This window comes from Sus scrofa, chromosome 10 (assembly GCF_054392235.1).
Source record: "Sus scrofa isolate SSC_HxYL_T2T_F1_AM1 chromosome 10, Sscrofa_HxYL_maternal_Yorkshire_Landrace_v2.0, whole genome shotgun sequence".
Classification (NCBI taxonomy): Eukaryota; Metazoa; Chordata; class Mammalia; order Artiodactyla; family Suidae; genus Sus; species Sus scrofa.
In genome coordinates, this window is record NC_139392.1 from 79,763,602 (window position 1) to 79,778,308 (window position 14,707).

Sequence of the window (14,707 nt, forward strand, 5' to 3'; positions counted from 1 at the left end):
TTATAATTATGTAGAGAGTATTTTAACTTACAACCACAAAATATCTAATATCAGTACAAGGAATATTTAACAATTTTGAAGGAATCTTTTGTTATAAAATAAAAAATATTTATTTTCAAGTATTTTCAGTAGTAGGGAACATCATCAAGACAAAGCAATTTTTATTTGAGCCCTTTACACAAATTTTTTCTAAAATGTCTTAGATTGGTACTTGAAATAACAACTCTTTCAAAATAAAAACTGCTTACATTAAGATGAACACTGTATTTTCTCTCATCCACTCTTTGTTATAAATTAGTAAATGTGGCAATTTTTGGTCTCCAGCCTCCGCACTAACCTAATACATTCGTAAAGGGCTTCAGAGTTTCCAAAGTGTTTCCACATAATTATCTCCTATGATCTTTACCACAAGCCTAGTGAGAAGTCAAAACCTGCCTTGCTGGCTCCATTTCTATCTGAGGAAACGAGATGGGGCATTAATGACTTGTCCAAAGACATGAGGCTGCTAAGTGACAGAGCTGGGTGAGCACTCTGCCATGGCCCTAACACACTTCTCCGCAAAAATCTCTTTAAATAAGTTAAACAAATGAGGCTTTTTATTCCATATGTAAACATCGTGTGCTACATATAGTGTATGTGCTGCATCCTTTTCCAAAGAGTACATTATTGTCAGGATAATTTAGGCCATTACAGTTCAGGCTGATTTTTAAAGAGAAATATAAAGACGGAAATATGTGCTAAAAATAGGTCAGTGCCATTTAGTGTGTTAAATCCCATTCAGCTAATGAAACACAAAGAACTATATACATAATACAAAATAGCACTAAGGAACCTTGAGTAATTTCTGGGTAGCTTGTATGATATTAAGGGGAACACAGAGCTGCTTTCTCCACTAAACATGAGCCAAAAAACCCATAAACTTTCTTCTTTCAAAAAAACAATACAACAGCACAGAGGTAACAGAGCACAAATTACATATTGGTCAGATGGTGTTATCTTTGTGTACTTCGTATTCCTAGTTTTAAAAGAAGAATATTTAATTTTCTGTAGGTTTAAATTAGGAAAAATAATAATAGTATTATTTTTCATTCACCTAGGAACGGTACAGGAAAGTCACTACTGACACACCACTAGCAAATAGCAAAATTAAAGGTTACTGGACAAATTGCTCTAATGTTAAAGACATTCTCGCAGTTCCTGTCGTGGTGCAGTGGTTAACGAATCCAACTAGGAACCATGAGGTTGCAGGTTCGGTCCCTGGCCTTGCTCAGTGGGTTAAGGATCCGGCGTTGCCGTGAGCTGTGGTATAGGTTGCAGACGCAGCTCAATCCTGCGTTGCTGCGGCTCTGGCATAGGCCAGGGGCTACAGCTCCAATTCGACCGCTAGCCTGGAAACCTCCATATGCCGCGGGAGCAGCCCAAAGAAATAGCAAAAAGACAAAAAAAAAAAAAAAAAAAGACATTCCCAAAGGTACCAGCAACAGAGCAACACTGATATTCATGGCAGTCACCACATAAAATTTTTAATTTTTAATATAATTTTTAAATTCCCAAAGTTGAAAACAGATTCTTTTTTGTTGTTGTTGTCTTTTTACCTTTTCTAGGGCCACTTCCCACGGCATATGGAGGTTCCCAGGCTAGGGGTCGAATTGGAGCTGTAGCTGCCGGCCTATGCCAGAGCCACAGCAACGTGGGATTCGAGCTGTGTCTGCAACCTACACCGTAGCTCACAGCAATGCTGGATCCTTAACCCACTGAGCAAGGCCAGGGATTGAACCTGCAACTTTATGGTTCCTAGTTGGATTCGTTAATAACCACTGCGCCACGACGGGAACTCCAAAAACAGATTCTTGAATGGGCTTCATTCTCTTTCTGCTCCATTCTCACCCAATCTAATACCATGCTTGAGGCAGTTTACAAAATTAGAAGACAGAAAATAAACTAAAAAAAGGTATAGAAGTTGAGAGTGAAATAAGATTAATAAAAAGATAGGAGTTCCTGTCTTGGTACAGCAGAAACAAATCTGACTAGGAACCATGAGGTTGTGAGTTCGATTCCTGGCTTCGCTCAGTGGGTTATGAATCTGGCATTGCCATGAGCTGTGTGGTGTAGGTTGCAGACATGGCTCAGATCCCGAGCTGCTGTGGCTGTGGCGTAGGCCAGCAGCTGTAGCTCCGATTAGACCCCTAGCCTGGGAACCTCCATATGCCACAGGTATGGCCCTAAAAATATAAAAAAACAAAACAAGACAAAAAAGATAGCCATAGCCTAAAGTTCCATTCTGCTCCATAAGTGACTCAGTAGTCCCCACTACTCTTCCCGTATCAAGAGGAGAAGACGTGAGGCACATAGACTGTGCTCAGAGAATTTCAACCCTCTCAATCGAACTCTGGCTAATGTCCAGCTAGAAAGAATAACCGCACATAAATGATATATCAATACATGGTTTACGAACTCTTTCATATAATACCTAAGATAATGCCACAGAACAATGTAATATATATTTGCTATACCTTACTTCAAACAATTTTTTCCTCTTTTGGCTGCCTCCAGGGCATATGGAGTTACTGTGCCAGGGATCAGATCCAAGCCACAGTTTCAACTCGTATTGCACCTGCGGCAACAGCGGATCTCTTAACCAAACTGTGCCAGGCAGGGGACTGAACCTCCAGCCCAGTGCTCCAGAAGATACCACGGACCCTGTTGTACCACAGCAGGGACTCCTCAAACAATTTTTTTTTGGCCCTACCCATGCAAAGTTCCCAGGCCAGGTCTAGAAACCAGACCACAACAGTGACCAGAGCCACAGCAGTGACAGCACCAGATCCTTAACCCACTGAACCACCATGGAACGCCCTGCTTCAAACAATTTTAAAATCTAGAGGAATTTTAGAGATAAGCTACAAGAGCTTAATTTACTGAATTAGAAACTAGAGACTAAAAGATTACTTGCATTGCCCCCCAACAGAGCTAAAATTGGAACCCAAAGCCGAAAGCCTGGAGTCTACAGCCTTAAGAGACTTTATGCCTGTTATATGACCGAAAGTAATTATCCAAATTAATGCATTAATTGTACTAAATAGCAGCTAAATATACGCTAGAGCTTAAAATAATTAGAAACCCAAGAAAAGGTGTGTCTTTCACAACGCTTACGAATCTAACCGTATGTTTAAATTAATATTCAAATTAATTTAAAACCACTTTTCTTGACTGTCCAGACACGCCTCTTATCTACAGAATGCTTTTATAGCCTCACAAATATACTGTTATGAGATAAAGGAGTTTCCAAATGTTTCCTCTGCAGTACTCTGCAGTGCAAATAACGCTTACCTTGGTGAGAGACTTCCTCGGGGTGAGCTTCCTCTGCCAACAAGGCTGCGGCTATTGTCTCCAAGATCTTGATCTGCAGTGTAAATATTTCATAGCTGATAAAGCGACTCTCACTAGATAAGAGGTTTTAAGCTTTTGCCCTGTTTTTTTCTAGAATGTACATAAAACCTTTACCATTATCTCTGCAGTTACCACAAAAGTGGAAGATCTAGTATGTTGTTAGTTTAGGATTGCTGAACTGTGGCATGTAAGGCGTTGTCCCTACACGTTTTTTTTGTGGGTGTAGAAGGCCATGGATTATGTTCTGTTCTTTCATTCCATTCAATTTTACAGCACAGAAGCGTGGTTTGCATTTGCAGTACCCTCCCCTCAGCCACTTTTAATTTCTACGGTTAAAGTAATGAATCACAGCTGTGGACAGCTAATCTGTATGCTTATCACAGCAAATCCTTATGCTTTGTATATTTTAACACTTTGCAGCCCAAGACAAGTCATAAGATACATATGTATTACATAGAGCCACACACCAAAGTTAAATTACATATATTACATGGATCTTCATACCAAGAATAAAGCTATACATAATACTAAATATTCAAATTGACAAAAACAAGTAGGCATACAGAATTCTGTATGTAAAGGGAAAAAGAAATTAATTTCTTCAAAATAGTCCTTAGGTAATACCAAATATCCCTGCTTGAAAAATTACTTGCATTTCCTTAGAGTTTGTTCCTTATAAAATCACCCTACCTAGCCTCTTTCAAGGTTATCCTCCCCTTATTTTGAAGCAGCTAACCTCTGACCCTTAAAGGGTAAAGACATGACTGATCCATTCTTGGTACACTGCTAAACCCATTCCCTTCCCCCAAACAAGCATGACTACTTGGACATGTCAACAAATCCTTAAGGATAGAATGAAACAAAGCAAATCCAGTGGCTCATTAAAATGGTACAAGAGGCATATACTACAAAATGTCAACTGGTAAAAATTCACAGGATTACTAAAAACTGTAGAAATTCTCTAATAGGATTTTTTTAAAACCAAGTTTGTGTAATGCAATTTCATGAATTATGCAAATAAAGGTTGCGGCTATTCACAGAAAAGCCCAGTGTTATGTTACTTTCATTGCACAGAACTGAGCACTGAACACATCAATCACAAAAGTCACAGGAGACACTAGCATTCCTGCCTGCTGATGGCTCTGCTTAAACATTTACATTTCAGACAGTAAAAAAGCACATTACTATTTTGCAGCACAGCATACTATTTACTTCCAACTGTGATTCTTTTGATTTTAAAAAAGGCGGGGGCAGAATCTTGTATTAAACACACCTTTAGATTTTTCAAATGAAATGAGCTGATGGGGATAAAAATTACACTGTGGGAGAGGAAAAGAATTTTAGACTTTAAAAATTCTTTAAAACATACCTGTTTGATTGTTTTCAGACTGAGCTATGAGAGCTGCCATTGATGAATTTGGATTTAATCTACTGCCATAGATATGAGATGGTGCCTGACTAAGAGAAGATCCAGATAGGGTATTTGCCTAAATGAAAAGAAAAGACAAATGAGTTATATTTTAATACCATAATATTTTCTTCATAAATAGACCTGCTAACTATTTTCTCCAACCTAAGAATATAAGCAAAAATTTCCGACTTTCTGAAGAGCAAACCTCATGCTTACTTGTTTTACCATTCCAACACTCTAGCTTCTGAAAATTTATATACCTCTAAATAGAAAGAAAGAAAGGAAGGAAGGAAGGGAGGGAGGGAGGAGAAGAATTGGCACAAAGTTAACTATTTATGCTTTAATTTCAACGTATCTAGTTGATACTAAATCAGTGGCATGGTAACCATATGAACATATGACTCGTTATTTAATCTTATTAAACCATTTACAAAATAAGGGCAGGTAGACAACAGATGTCTAACAAATGCCTCAGTCTCTTACATCACAGGCTGGCTGAGGAGGTCCAAAGGTCCAACCTCTACTTTCAGTATTTTAACTACAGAGAGCTATATTTCCATTGCTTAACTCTGTCATTAGTAAAACCTGCACACTATTCTGTTACTTCCTATTTTGATAGACTTGGAAGCCTGCTGCTTTTTCTGTTTTGTTTTGTTTTTATTTTAAAAGAAAGCAAACAGGCATCACAAGTATGTTTTCTATACAATGCAGGGCTCAGCGAATCACAGCTTTGCCCTGACCCCACATAAGGCACTGTCTTTTTGGCAGTAAGCCAGCTCTAGGAACTGAAGAGCTGGTCCACAGTTTGTAATTCATTCATGTTGCTAACCACAATTCTGAAGGCCTCTACTGGGACCTGTGCCAAACAAGCGAAAATGAACCCTTAAACAGATGAAGCTAAGGAGGCTGGCCAAAGTCTTGCGTAATCCAATGTAATAAAAATGCCTTCTTTGATGTGAATACTTTCTCCCACTTTCCAAGAATATTGTAAGTTTAAAATGTGGCATTTTGGAAGCAAATCTCTTGTATACAAAACACTGTTACTCACAGAAGGCTATTACTAGCCTGAAATACTTTTCAGATTTAAAAGAACCATAAATTTTAAAGTAGCTTTCTTTTTCTTTTTCATGAATGAAATCAAACTTAAGCGTTTATAAAATGAAATCATTGCAGAACAAAATTCTGGAAAACAGTTTCAAAGAATGGAAGCACTTTCAAAATAAAGAAGCTGAGTAACGGCAGAACAAAAGATGTGGGACATTTTGACAGGTGTAACTGCACACAAGAGACCAAGATGACATAGTAGTTCTAACAAGCAAAATATTACAGGGAATAAACTGTGTTTCTGGAAAGACTCAGACCTTGACATTATATTTGGCCTCTGGCCAACTTATTAAGCATAAAAACTGGACTTTACAATTCACAGAACAGTCCCCATGATATAGAATCCTGTCCTTGCTTTCCATTGTTTCAAAGGGTATATTTCATAGTTCATACTGTAATATCTAAGTTCAGTTGGTCAGCTTCTGCTTTTCATTTTTCCTCTTATTAAAGACATGTATACAGAGTCAATAAATTTGGATTATACAGTCCAGTTTAACAGTCAATTAGCCCTCAGTAAAATCTAAGTCATCACTTTAACCTGAAGACCACACCAGACACATACTATGTATAGAATATATTAAATGAGTCAAAAACAGAAATATGGGACTTTTTTTTTTTTAACCTCTCCAGAATTTCAACTACTTGGGAATCTTGGCTACTCATACACTAACTTAGAAGAAGGAATATTCAAACAGAAAGACCAGATGTTACCAGTCCGCCGTGTTAGTTAAAATCTTGCGCACCTTACACTTTAAAAATGCCCTTCTCAGAGCCAATTTACTCTTACTCTAGACGCAATTCTAAAAAGATCAACTAAGCATATAACAGATTAGAAGTGGAAAATTAATTAGGAAGAAGAAGAAAAAGTAATATCTTAAGACATTTTGTTGGCAGCAAGAAGTAACAGCTGACAGCAAGAAGGGACAGAGAAAAATATGAGCAAGATGGACTGCATTCCCGGGTGTGGGGGGCTGTGCTCCAAGCGCTCAGCCACTGCGGAGCCTCCACACCTGCATCTTGGCCTCTGACCCTCCGTGTCTGTGCAGTCATCCACTGGCTGAATCCAAACTATCCAAACTATTATTACACCAGGTGAACTGCTTTTTAGTTCCAATTATCAGTTTCATGAGCTGCCTTGTTCTCCTGATAAGAATCAAGGGTCCTATACTCTCCTCCAGAAAGGGTTCCTTCTGTCAAGGGCTTTATATTTATCCTTGTTAGCTTCCGATTTCTTGATGTAGTCTCCAAGTTGTCTTATTTCCCAATCACACACCATGCCCACTATACTAAAGGATCAAAATGCAAAGCAGCACAGCATCACTGATTTACGTAATGACTGTCATCAGGAAGGGGATAAATCACTGTTAGCATAATTACAAAGCAGGAAAATATATATATTATAAAGATGGCAGGCAAAGGTAAAATTAATAATAAAATAATAAATTAGAAATACATTTTCATTATCCTGAACAACAAACTTCCCAAATCTTCTAAATGTTTAAAACTTATCTGGTAGTTTTGGTTTTTTTGTTTGTTTGTTTTGTTTTGTTTTTAAGTACAGTATTTATCTAAACAATAAATTTCCAAAAGAGATTGAAAATAAGTTATTAATTTTACCAGGTAGGATTTTGCGGCATATGAAAATATAAAAACCACTCTACTTTAAAATCCAAATCATTACCATCATTTTAAGCAGGTAAGATGAGTTATCAGAGACTCCACATGTATCTTGACACTGCTTGGCCAACACTTCTGAAATGATACTTACAGTGGTTTGTGAACTCTTGATAACTCTGTTGGCACCTTAGGGCCAAGAGACTCCCAACATTTCAGTGAAAAGATTCTACATAAAGGGCACTGAAAACTTTTATATGAGAGAAATGTGGAACAAGGAATAAAGGAAACAATATATACACACTTCTTCCACAATATACTTTGGACATGGAGTTTTTTGCAGTGCACTAAAAGTAAGTTACTAATGTACCATAGGTCTGCTTCAGAAGACCTGGTATAAAAACTGGCAACTGTTTTTGGAAAGACAGTAACATTTTAATTCAATTTTTGCCCAGGTAAGCAGAATGTCTATGTGGGCAAAGAGTCTTCTTGGGTCTATTGGCACTATAAGAATATAAGCTGTTGGAGTTCCCATCGTGGCGCAGTGGTTAACGAATCCGACTAGGAACCATGAGGTTGCGGGTTCGATCCCTGCCCTTGCTCAGTGAGTTAACGATCCGGCGTTGCCGTGAGCTGTGGTGTAGGTTGCAGACGCGGCTCGGAGCCCGCACTGCTGTGGCTCTGGCATAGGCCAGTGGTTACAGCTCCGATTCAACCCCTAGCCTGGGAACCTCCATATGCCGCGGGAGCGGCCCAAAGAAACAGCAAAAAGACAAAAAAAAAATTAAAAAAAAAAAAAAGAATATAAGCTGTTAAATGCTGGGGAGTCTGAATAAAGGTATCTATAATACACCTGAATTCTGCACTGTTTTTGCAAATTTTCTATACACCTAAAATTACTGCAAAATAAGAAGCTAAAACAAAAAAGAATATGATTGCTTTACAGTGTCCTGCTGAAATTATCTAGTCGAAATGTAAAAACAGGAGTTCCCATTGAAGTGCAGTGGAAACGAATCCAACTAGTATCCATGAGGATGCGGGTTCAATCCCTGGCCTCGCTCAGTGGGTTGAGGATCCAGCCTTGCCGGGAGCTATGATATAGGTTATCCAGCAGCTACAGCTCTGATTGGACCCCTAGCCTGGGAATTTCCATATGCCGCAGGTGTGGCCCTTCAATGCCATAAATAAAAATTAAAAAAAAAAAAATGTGAAAACGGGAGTTCCTGTTGTGGCGCAACAGAAACAAATCCGACTAGGAACCATGAAGTTGTGGGTTCGATGCCTGGCCTTGCTCAGTGGGTTAAGGATCCAGTGTTGCCATAAGCAGTGGTGCAGGTCACAGACGTGGTTCAGATCTGGCGTTGCTGTAACTATGGCGTAGGCTGGCAGCTCTATAGTAGCTTCGATTGGATCCCTAGCCTGGGAACCTCCATTTGCTGCAAGTGTGGCCCTAAAGAGAAAAGAAAAAAAAAAAAAAAAAAAAAGTAAAAAACAGGTGTGAGATCAAGATATCATCATCTTGGGAGTTCCCATTGTGGCTCAGCAGGTTAAGAACCCAACATAGTGTCCATGAGGATGCAGGTTCAATCCCTGGCATTGCTCAGTAGGTTAAGGATCTGGTGTTACCATGAGCTGCAGCATAGGTCACAGATGTGACTCAATCCAGCGTTGCTGTGGCTGTGGTGTAGGCCAGCAGCTGCAGCTTCAATTAGCCCCCTAGCCTGGGAATTTCCAATATGGCAATATTAACTTATAATTTCATACAAGTGGCTGTAAAAAGAACAAAAAGAAAGATAAAAAATATCCTATGAAATTTTAAGTTAATACTGCCATAATAAACCTCAGCTTTCACTTCCTAATGTATGATATCTTCAACAGGTTTTTTTCCATCCCCCTCCCCAAGAGTAATAGTTGAAAGGAACCACTTCCATGCAAGATGTTATGTTATACCTATTCCAACACTCTAGCAAAAGCCTCATTAGGTATAATAATTATTTTACAAGATATACTCAAAGTCAAGTTGAATAAAAATAAACTAAATAAACTGAGGTAAATCTGAAGTCACTTTGAAGCAAAATATGCTCAGGTATCTGAGTCAAAGAATACCCTTAGCCAATTTAGAATAACTTACTATGTAAACATCTAGAAAGATATACAGGTTTCTACAAAGGTAGCATTCAAACTATAAATAAATCAAAGAAATTTAGTGTTTCCTCAGTAGACTGACATTCCTTATTAAGATATTAAAAAGATTAAAATTACATTTCAGAGTGAAATTTTCCATTGATAGGTAACTTCTTATATTTCAAATGTCTGCTCATGTCCAAAGAAAAGGTTTTAAAGAGCTGGAGTTGTAGAGGGAAGTCAGCCACCCAAACTCCTAGCCACTTGGTTCATTCTAAAAGAGTTAGTTATGGGAGTTCCCGTGGTGGCGCAGTGGTTAACGAATCCGACTAGGAACCATGAGGTTGCAGCAGGTTCGGTCCCTGCCCTTGCTCAGTGGGTTAACGATCCGGCGTTGCCGTGAGCTGTGGTGTAGGTTGCAGACGCGGCTTGGAGCCCGCGTCGCTGTGGCTCTGGCGTAGGCCGGTGGCTACAGCTCCGATTGGACCCCTAGCCTGGGAACCTCCATATGCCGCGGGAGCGGCCCAAGAAATAGCAAAAAGACAAAAAAATAAAAATAAAATAAAAGAGTTAATTATGGAGGAAAAAAATTTCAGGCTAAATCTACTCAATTATCGGAGTTCAGACTTAAAAGAGGGTAATGTATTGGTAGATTGTTTTTTCTCCCTTATGTTGGTAAAAGCAGAATAATAAAGTATAAGAAGAAAAATTAGGTTTGAAAGAATAGTACCCAACAAAATTTCACCTTTGCAAAGTATCATAGCAATACATCATCTAGAGGCAGATATGAAACTTCCTATACTTCAATCATACAGGAAAAGTTATAGCAAGCATTTTTTAAATGCGCAATTCATCTGTCGATAAACATTAAAATCAAATGATTCAGACAAGATCTAAGATGCAGTAGCTTCTTCAAATTTTCCAACTGTGACACGATTTAAAAATACATTCTTTCAGGGAATTATACCCAGTCTCTTGGGATAGATCATGGTGGAAAATACTATAAGAGAGAATGTGTGTGTGTGGGGGGGGGGGGGGATATAAAAAAGCCAGGTCACTTTGTTGTACACCAAGGTTGACACAACTTCGTAAATCAACTATACTTTAATTTTAAAAAAGCACAAAAAAATAAAAATACATTCTTCCAAATCTTGGCAGACTCATTAAACTGAGTATTATTTTTAAAAATTCCTACTCCATACACACCATTAGAAGGAAATTATTTTTTTTTTCCTTTTTGGCCACACCTGAGGCATGTGGAAGTTCCTGAGACAGGGATCAAACCCATACCACAGCAAGAACCTGAGCCACAGCAGTGACAAACCAGATTCTTAACCTCCTGAGCCACAAAGGAACTCCAAAAAAAAACCCTTTTTATTATCACTATGTCTGCCATAAGCCAACTATCTCACTCTGGGTGAGGCACCAAAGCCCTGCATCTTCAGTTTCCATCTGTAAAAATGGAGATAGAAATAGCACCTACCTTGTTAGACATTTGTGAGAATTAATCGAGTTAATACATTAAGGGCTTAGTTGAATGTGCGGCACATGGTAAGCCCTCAGATTTTATTTTGTTATTTTAAAAATAATTTTCATAAGCTATTATGATTTCCACTTTTCCAGTAACTTCATTAAAGAATATAATTCACCAATTATATTCTGATATTAACATGGTTACATTTCAAAGAGTAAAACATATTTCCCTAAGAAAAATTAGATGGAACCATTGTCTCATTATGCAAAGACACTTTAATCTATATATTCTATAATAACATAGCAATATTGCAAATATAATGTAAGGATTCAAATGTTTTAATGTCAACTTACACACGTTTGTTTGACTAGAAAAGTTTCCATGAAAAACTAGAGAACAACGGAAAATTTCACATATTCTCTAACTTTATTCAAACTTTGTACTATAAAACGTATCCTGATTACAGACCTATTTCTGTGTCAGCTACCACCTTCAGGCTTTAATACTCAGCGTGTGATGAGAGAAGAAACCAAGTGTGAACAACTTTCAGGTCCCATGAGTAGGCGGACTGTTAAAGCTGTCAGGTTCAATTGCATCATTCCACTTTATTCAATGCCCCAAACTGCTCACTAATTGTTAGGAGCTTAACATATTCAAAACCATTGTTTAGGTTAATACTGAAATGCCCCACAATTGAGTTTCTATAAAGTAGTGGGAGGGATTAAATTGTAGTTAAACCATCAATGAACATTCTTGATTGGACAACAGATTGTACAATCACCACAATTCTATGCAAGTTTCTTAATCGGTTAAGATCTAATCAATACATCACCTATCTTTGGGGGGGGGGGGATTAAGTCCCTAGGACTAAAATGGCTATTAAAATAATTTAAGAATACAAAAGACCTTAGTCAAAAGCTAAATCTGAAATGACTAAAATTTATCTATGTTAAGATGGAATTCTGAGTTTTAACAGAAAATTTTAATACTGTTTTTAGTGCTTCTGTATAATTTTCTCACAGTAATCAGGCTGTTAGGTGAAATTAATAATGTCCTATAATAACTGTAACATCAGTGTAATAGCCACTAGTTTCAAAGTACTTCATGGTCTGCAAAGTACTTATTCTCAAATGAACCTCAAAAGATACCTGTAGAGCAAGTATTCCATTTCACGTATTAAAAAAAATGACATCCACAAAATAAAAGACCTACCTACCCACAGCCACACTAGTGAGTAGCAATGCTCCAGGAACCTACGATTTCTGACCCAAATTTCTGCTGTTTTGCACAGTGCCAGTAAGACGCCTAACAATGCTTTTTCCAAAGAGATAACCTCGACATAGGGGTTCATAATGGGAAATTCATTTGTAAGTCGCTGATTAGTAAACCAGAGAGCAGGTGCAGGAGTCAGCCTCTCACTAGACACTGACCCTGCACAATCACTCAACCTCTTCAGCATCCAATAGTGACATTACAAAACCCTTATAAAAACTTATTCTGGGACTTCCCATCATGGCACAGTGGTTAACGAATCCGACTAGGAACCATGAGGTTGCGGGTTTGATCCCTGGCCTCACTCAGTAGGTTAAGGATCTGGCGTTGCCATGAGCTGTGGTGTAGGTTGGAGATGCAGCTCGGATCCCGAGTTGCTGCAGCTCTGGCGTAGGCCAGCAAGCGGCTCTAGCTCCGATTATACCCCTAGCTTGGGAATCTCCATATACTGTGGGAGCGGCCCTAGAAAAGACAAAAAAAACTTAACTATGCTCAGAATGTTAACTTCCTTAAAATTAGAAGTCATTATGTAATGATTTAGAATAGATGAAACTTTCATTCTGACCAGTCAAGTCAGAGATTCCCCCAAAGACAAGTGACTCTGCCTGGGAAACCGAAGCATTTTTCCAAAAGGGAATCAAAGTATCCTATCAGACATCATCTGAAAGGAAATCAAGGATAATATCTAAGACAACACCCCAAAGTTAGGATATTTGAAAGTTAAAGTCTCACAGCAAGACATCAGTCACTAAATTATACCTTTAAAATATTAAATTTATCTGCATTTACTAAATATCACATCAATAAACCTCGAAGTTTCCTTCATTTAAATTATTTTTAAACCTATATTATTTTTATTAGAGTAATACAGAGTAAAAAAGGAACCAAGATAATCTACCTGCAGACTAAAAGCAAAACTCAGAATTTAGGCTATATTAGACTACAATTATTTTCATTACATTTTTCATTTTTGTCTTAAATTCTTCTATTAAAGCAATCAATTCCCTTTACAAACAAAAACACTGGAATTCTGTCAAAGACAAAACAGAATGAATCTAGAACTAAGGAAAAGTGGAATTTTAAAGCCAAAATGAAAAATTAATAACACATCTACAGAAACTAATTTATACCTCTACTCATGATACAAAAAGACAGAGCACGTCATTAAAACATAGTAGACTAGTTTTATCTTCCAATAATGCTAAGGAACTACAACTGTAGCTATATTGCTAATATCCATGAAGGAATAGCTTCTCTAAAAACAAGTATATCAAATAAAACAAAAGGATTGGGAGTTCCCATTCTGGCGAGCGGAAACGAATCTGACTAGGAACCATGAAGTTGTGGGTTCTATCCCTGGCCTCGCTCAGTGGGTTAATAAAGATCTGGTGTTGCCATGAGCTGTGGTGTAGGTTGCAGACGTAGCTTGGATTTGGAGTTGAAGTGGCTGTGGCATAGGCCAGCAGGTACAGCTCCAATTCGACCCCTAGCCTGGTAACCCCCATATGCTGCGAGTGCAGCCCTAAAAAAGGGGGGAAAAAAGGATTGAAAATTAAACAATGTAAAAACTGGATTACCAAACAATTTTTAAAAGTTTTTTTTTTTCAAATCAGGGGTGCTAAGCATCAGATTCTCCCTCCAACCCCCCACCCCACATTTTTACAAGTGTCTCCTTTTTGCCCTATTAAAGGCACAAATCTACTTCCTGTTTTTTGGGTTTTTGTCTTTTTTTTTTTTAGGGCCGCACCCACAGCATAGGGAAGTTCCCAGGCTAGGGGCTGAATTGGACCTACAGCTGCTGGTCTACACCACAGCTCACGGCAACGCTGGATCCTTAACCCTCTGAGCGAGGTCAGGGATGGAACCCACAACCTCATGGTTCCTAGTTGGATTTGTTTCCACTGCGCCACGATGGTAACTCCCAGTCCCTGCTTTAATCTCTATTAGCTCTTCCTGATCTTACTTTCCTGGGAACAATCCTTAAGACAGCAAATAAACCAAACAAGAGGCCTGTCTATCTTACTTAAAACCAAGGCCAGAAAGATCAAGAATGACCTCTGGATTTTAATCCCGCTGGCACCAAGCCCATCACTAAAAATTACTATTTTCATTAAATTGAGGGGAGGGTGGGGGAGAAGGAAGGCAAAACATCATTCAAATTAACAATTCTATTTTATGATTTATGTTTTTTAAAACACTTGCGGTATGATAGCTTTCTCAATAAATAGTAACAAGGCTTCTACAATTACATTTTAAATATTGATAATTTTAGTTTACACATTTAGGCACTACTATTCATTTAAAAATCAACCATCTGG

The 14,707-nt window shown here is 38.1% G+C and overlaps 1 protein-coding gene across 50 annotated transcripts in view; it reads right to left on the minus strand.

Moving 5' to 3' along the window:
* MLLT10 (MLLT10 histone lysine methyltransferase DOT1L cofactor) overlaps positions 1–14,707 on the minus strand; it is a 244,119-nt gene that overhangs the window by 14,223 nt on the left and 215,189 nt on the right. For all 50 annotated transcript variants that reach the window (XM_084980343.1, XM_084980363.1, XM_084980336.1 and 47 more), the window contains 2 exons: positions 4,760–4,877; positions 3,331–3,403 (listed from right to left, as the gene is read on the minus strand). In XM_084980343.1, the coding sequence (XP_084836469.1) occupies positions 3,331–3,403; positions 4,760–4,877 (191 nt within the window). The remainder of the gene's footprint in view (positions 1–3,330; positions 3,404–4,759; positions 4,878–14,707) is intronic.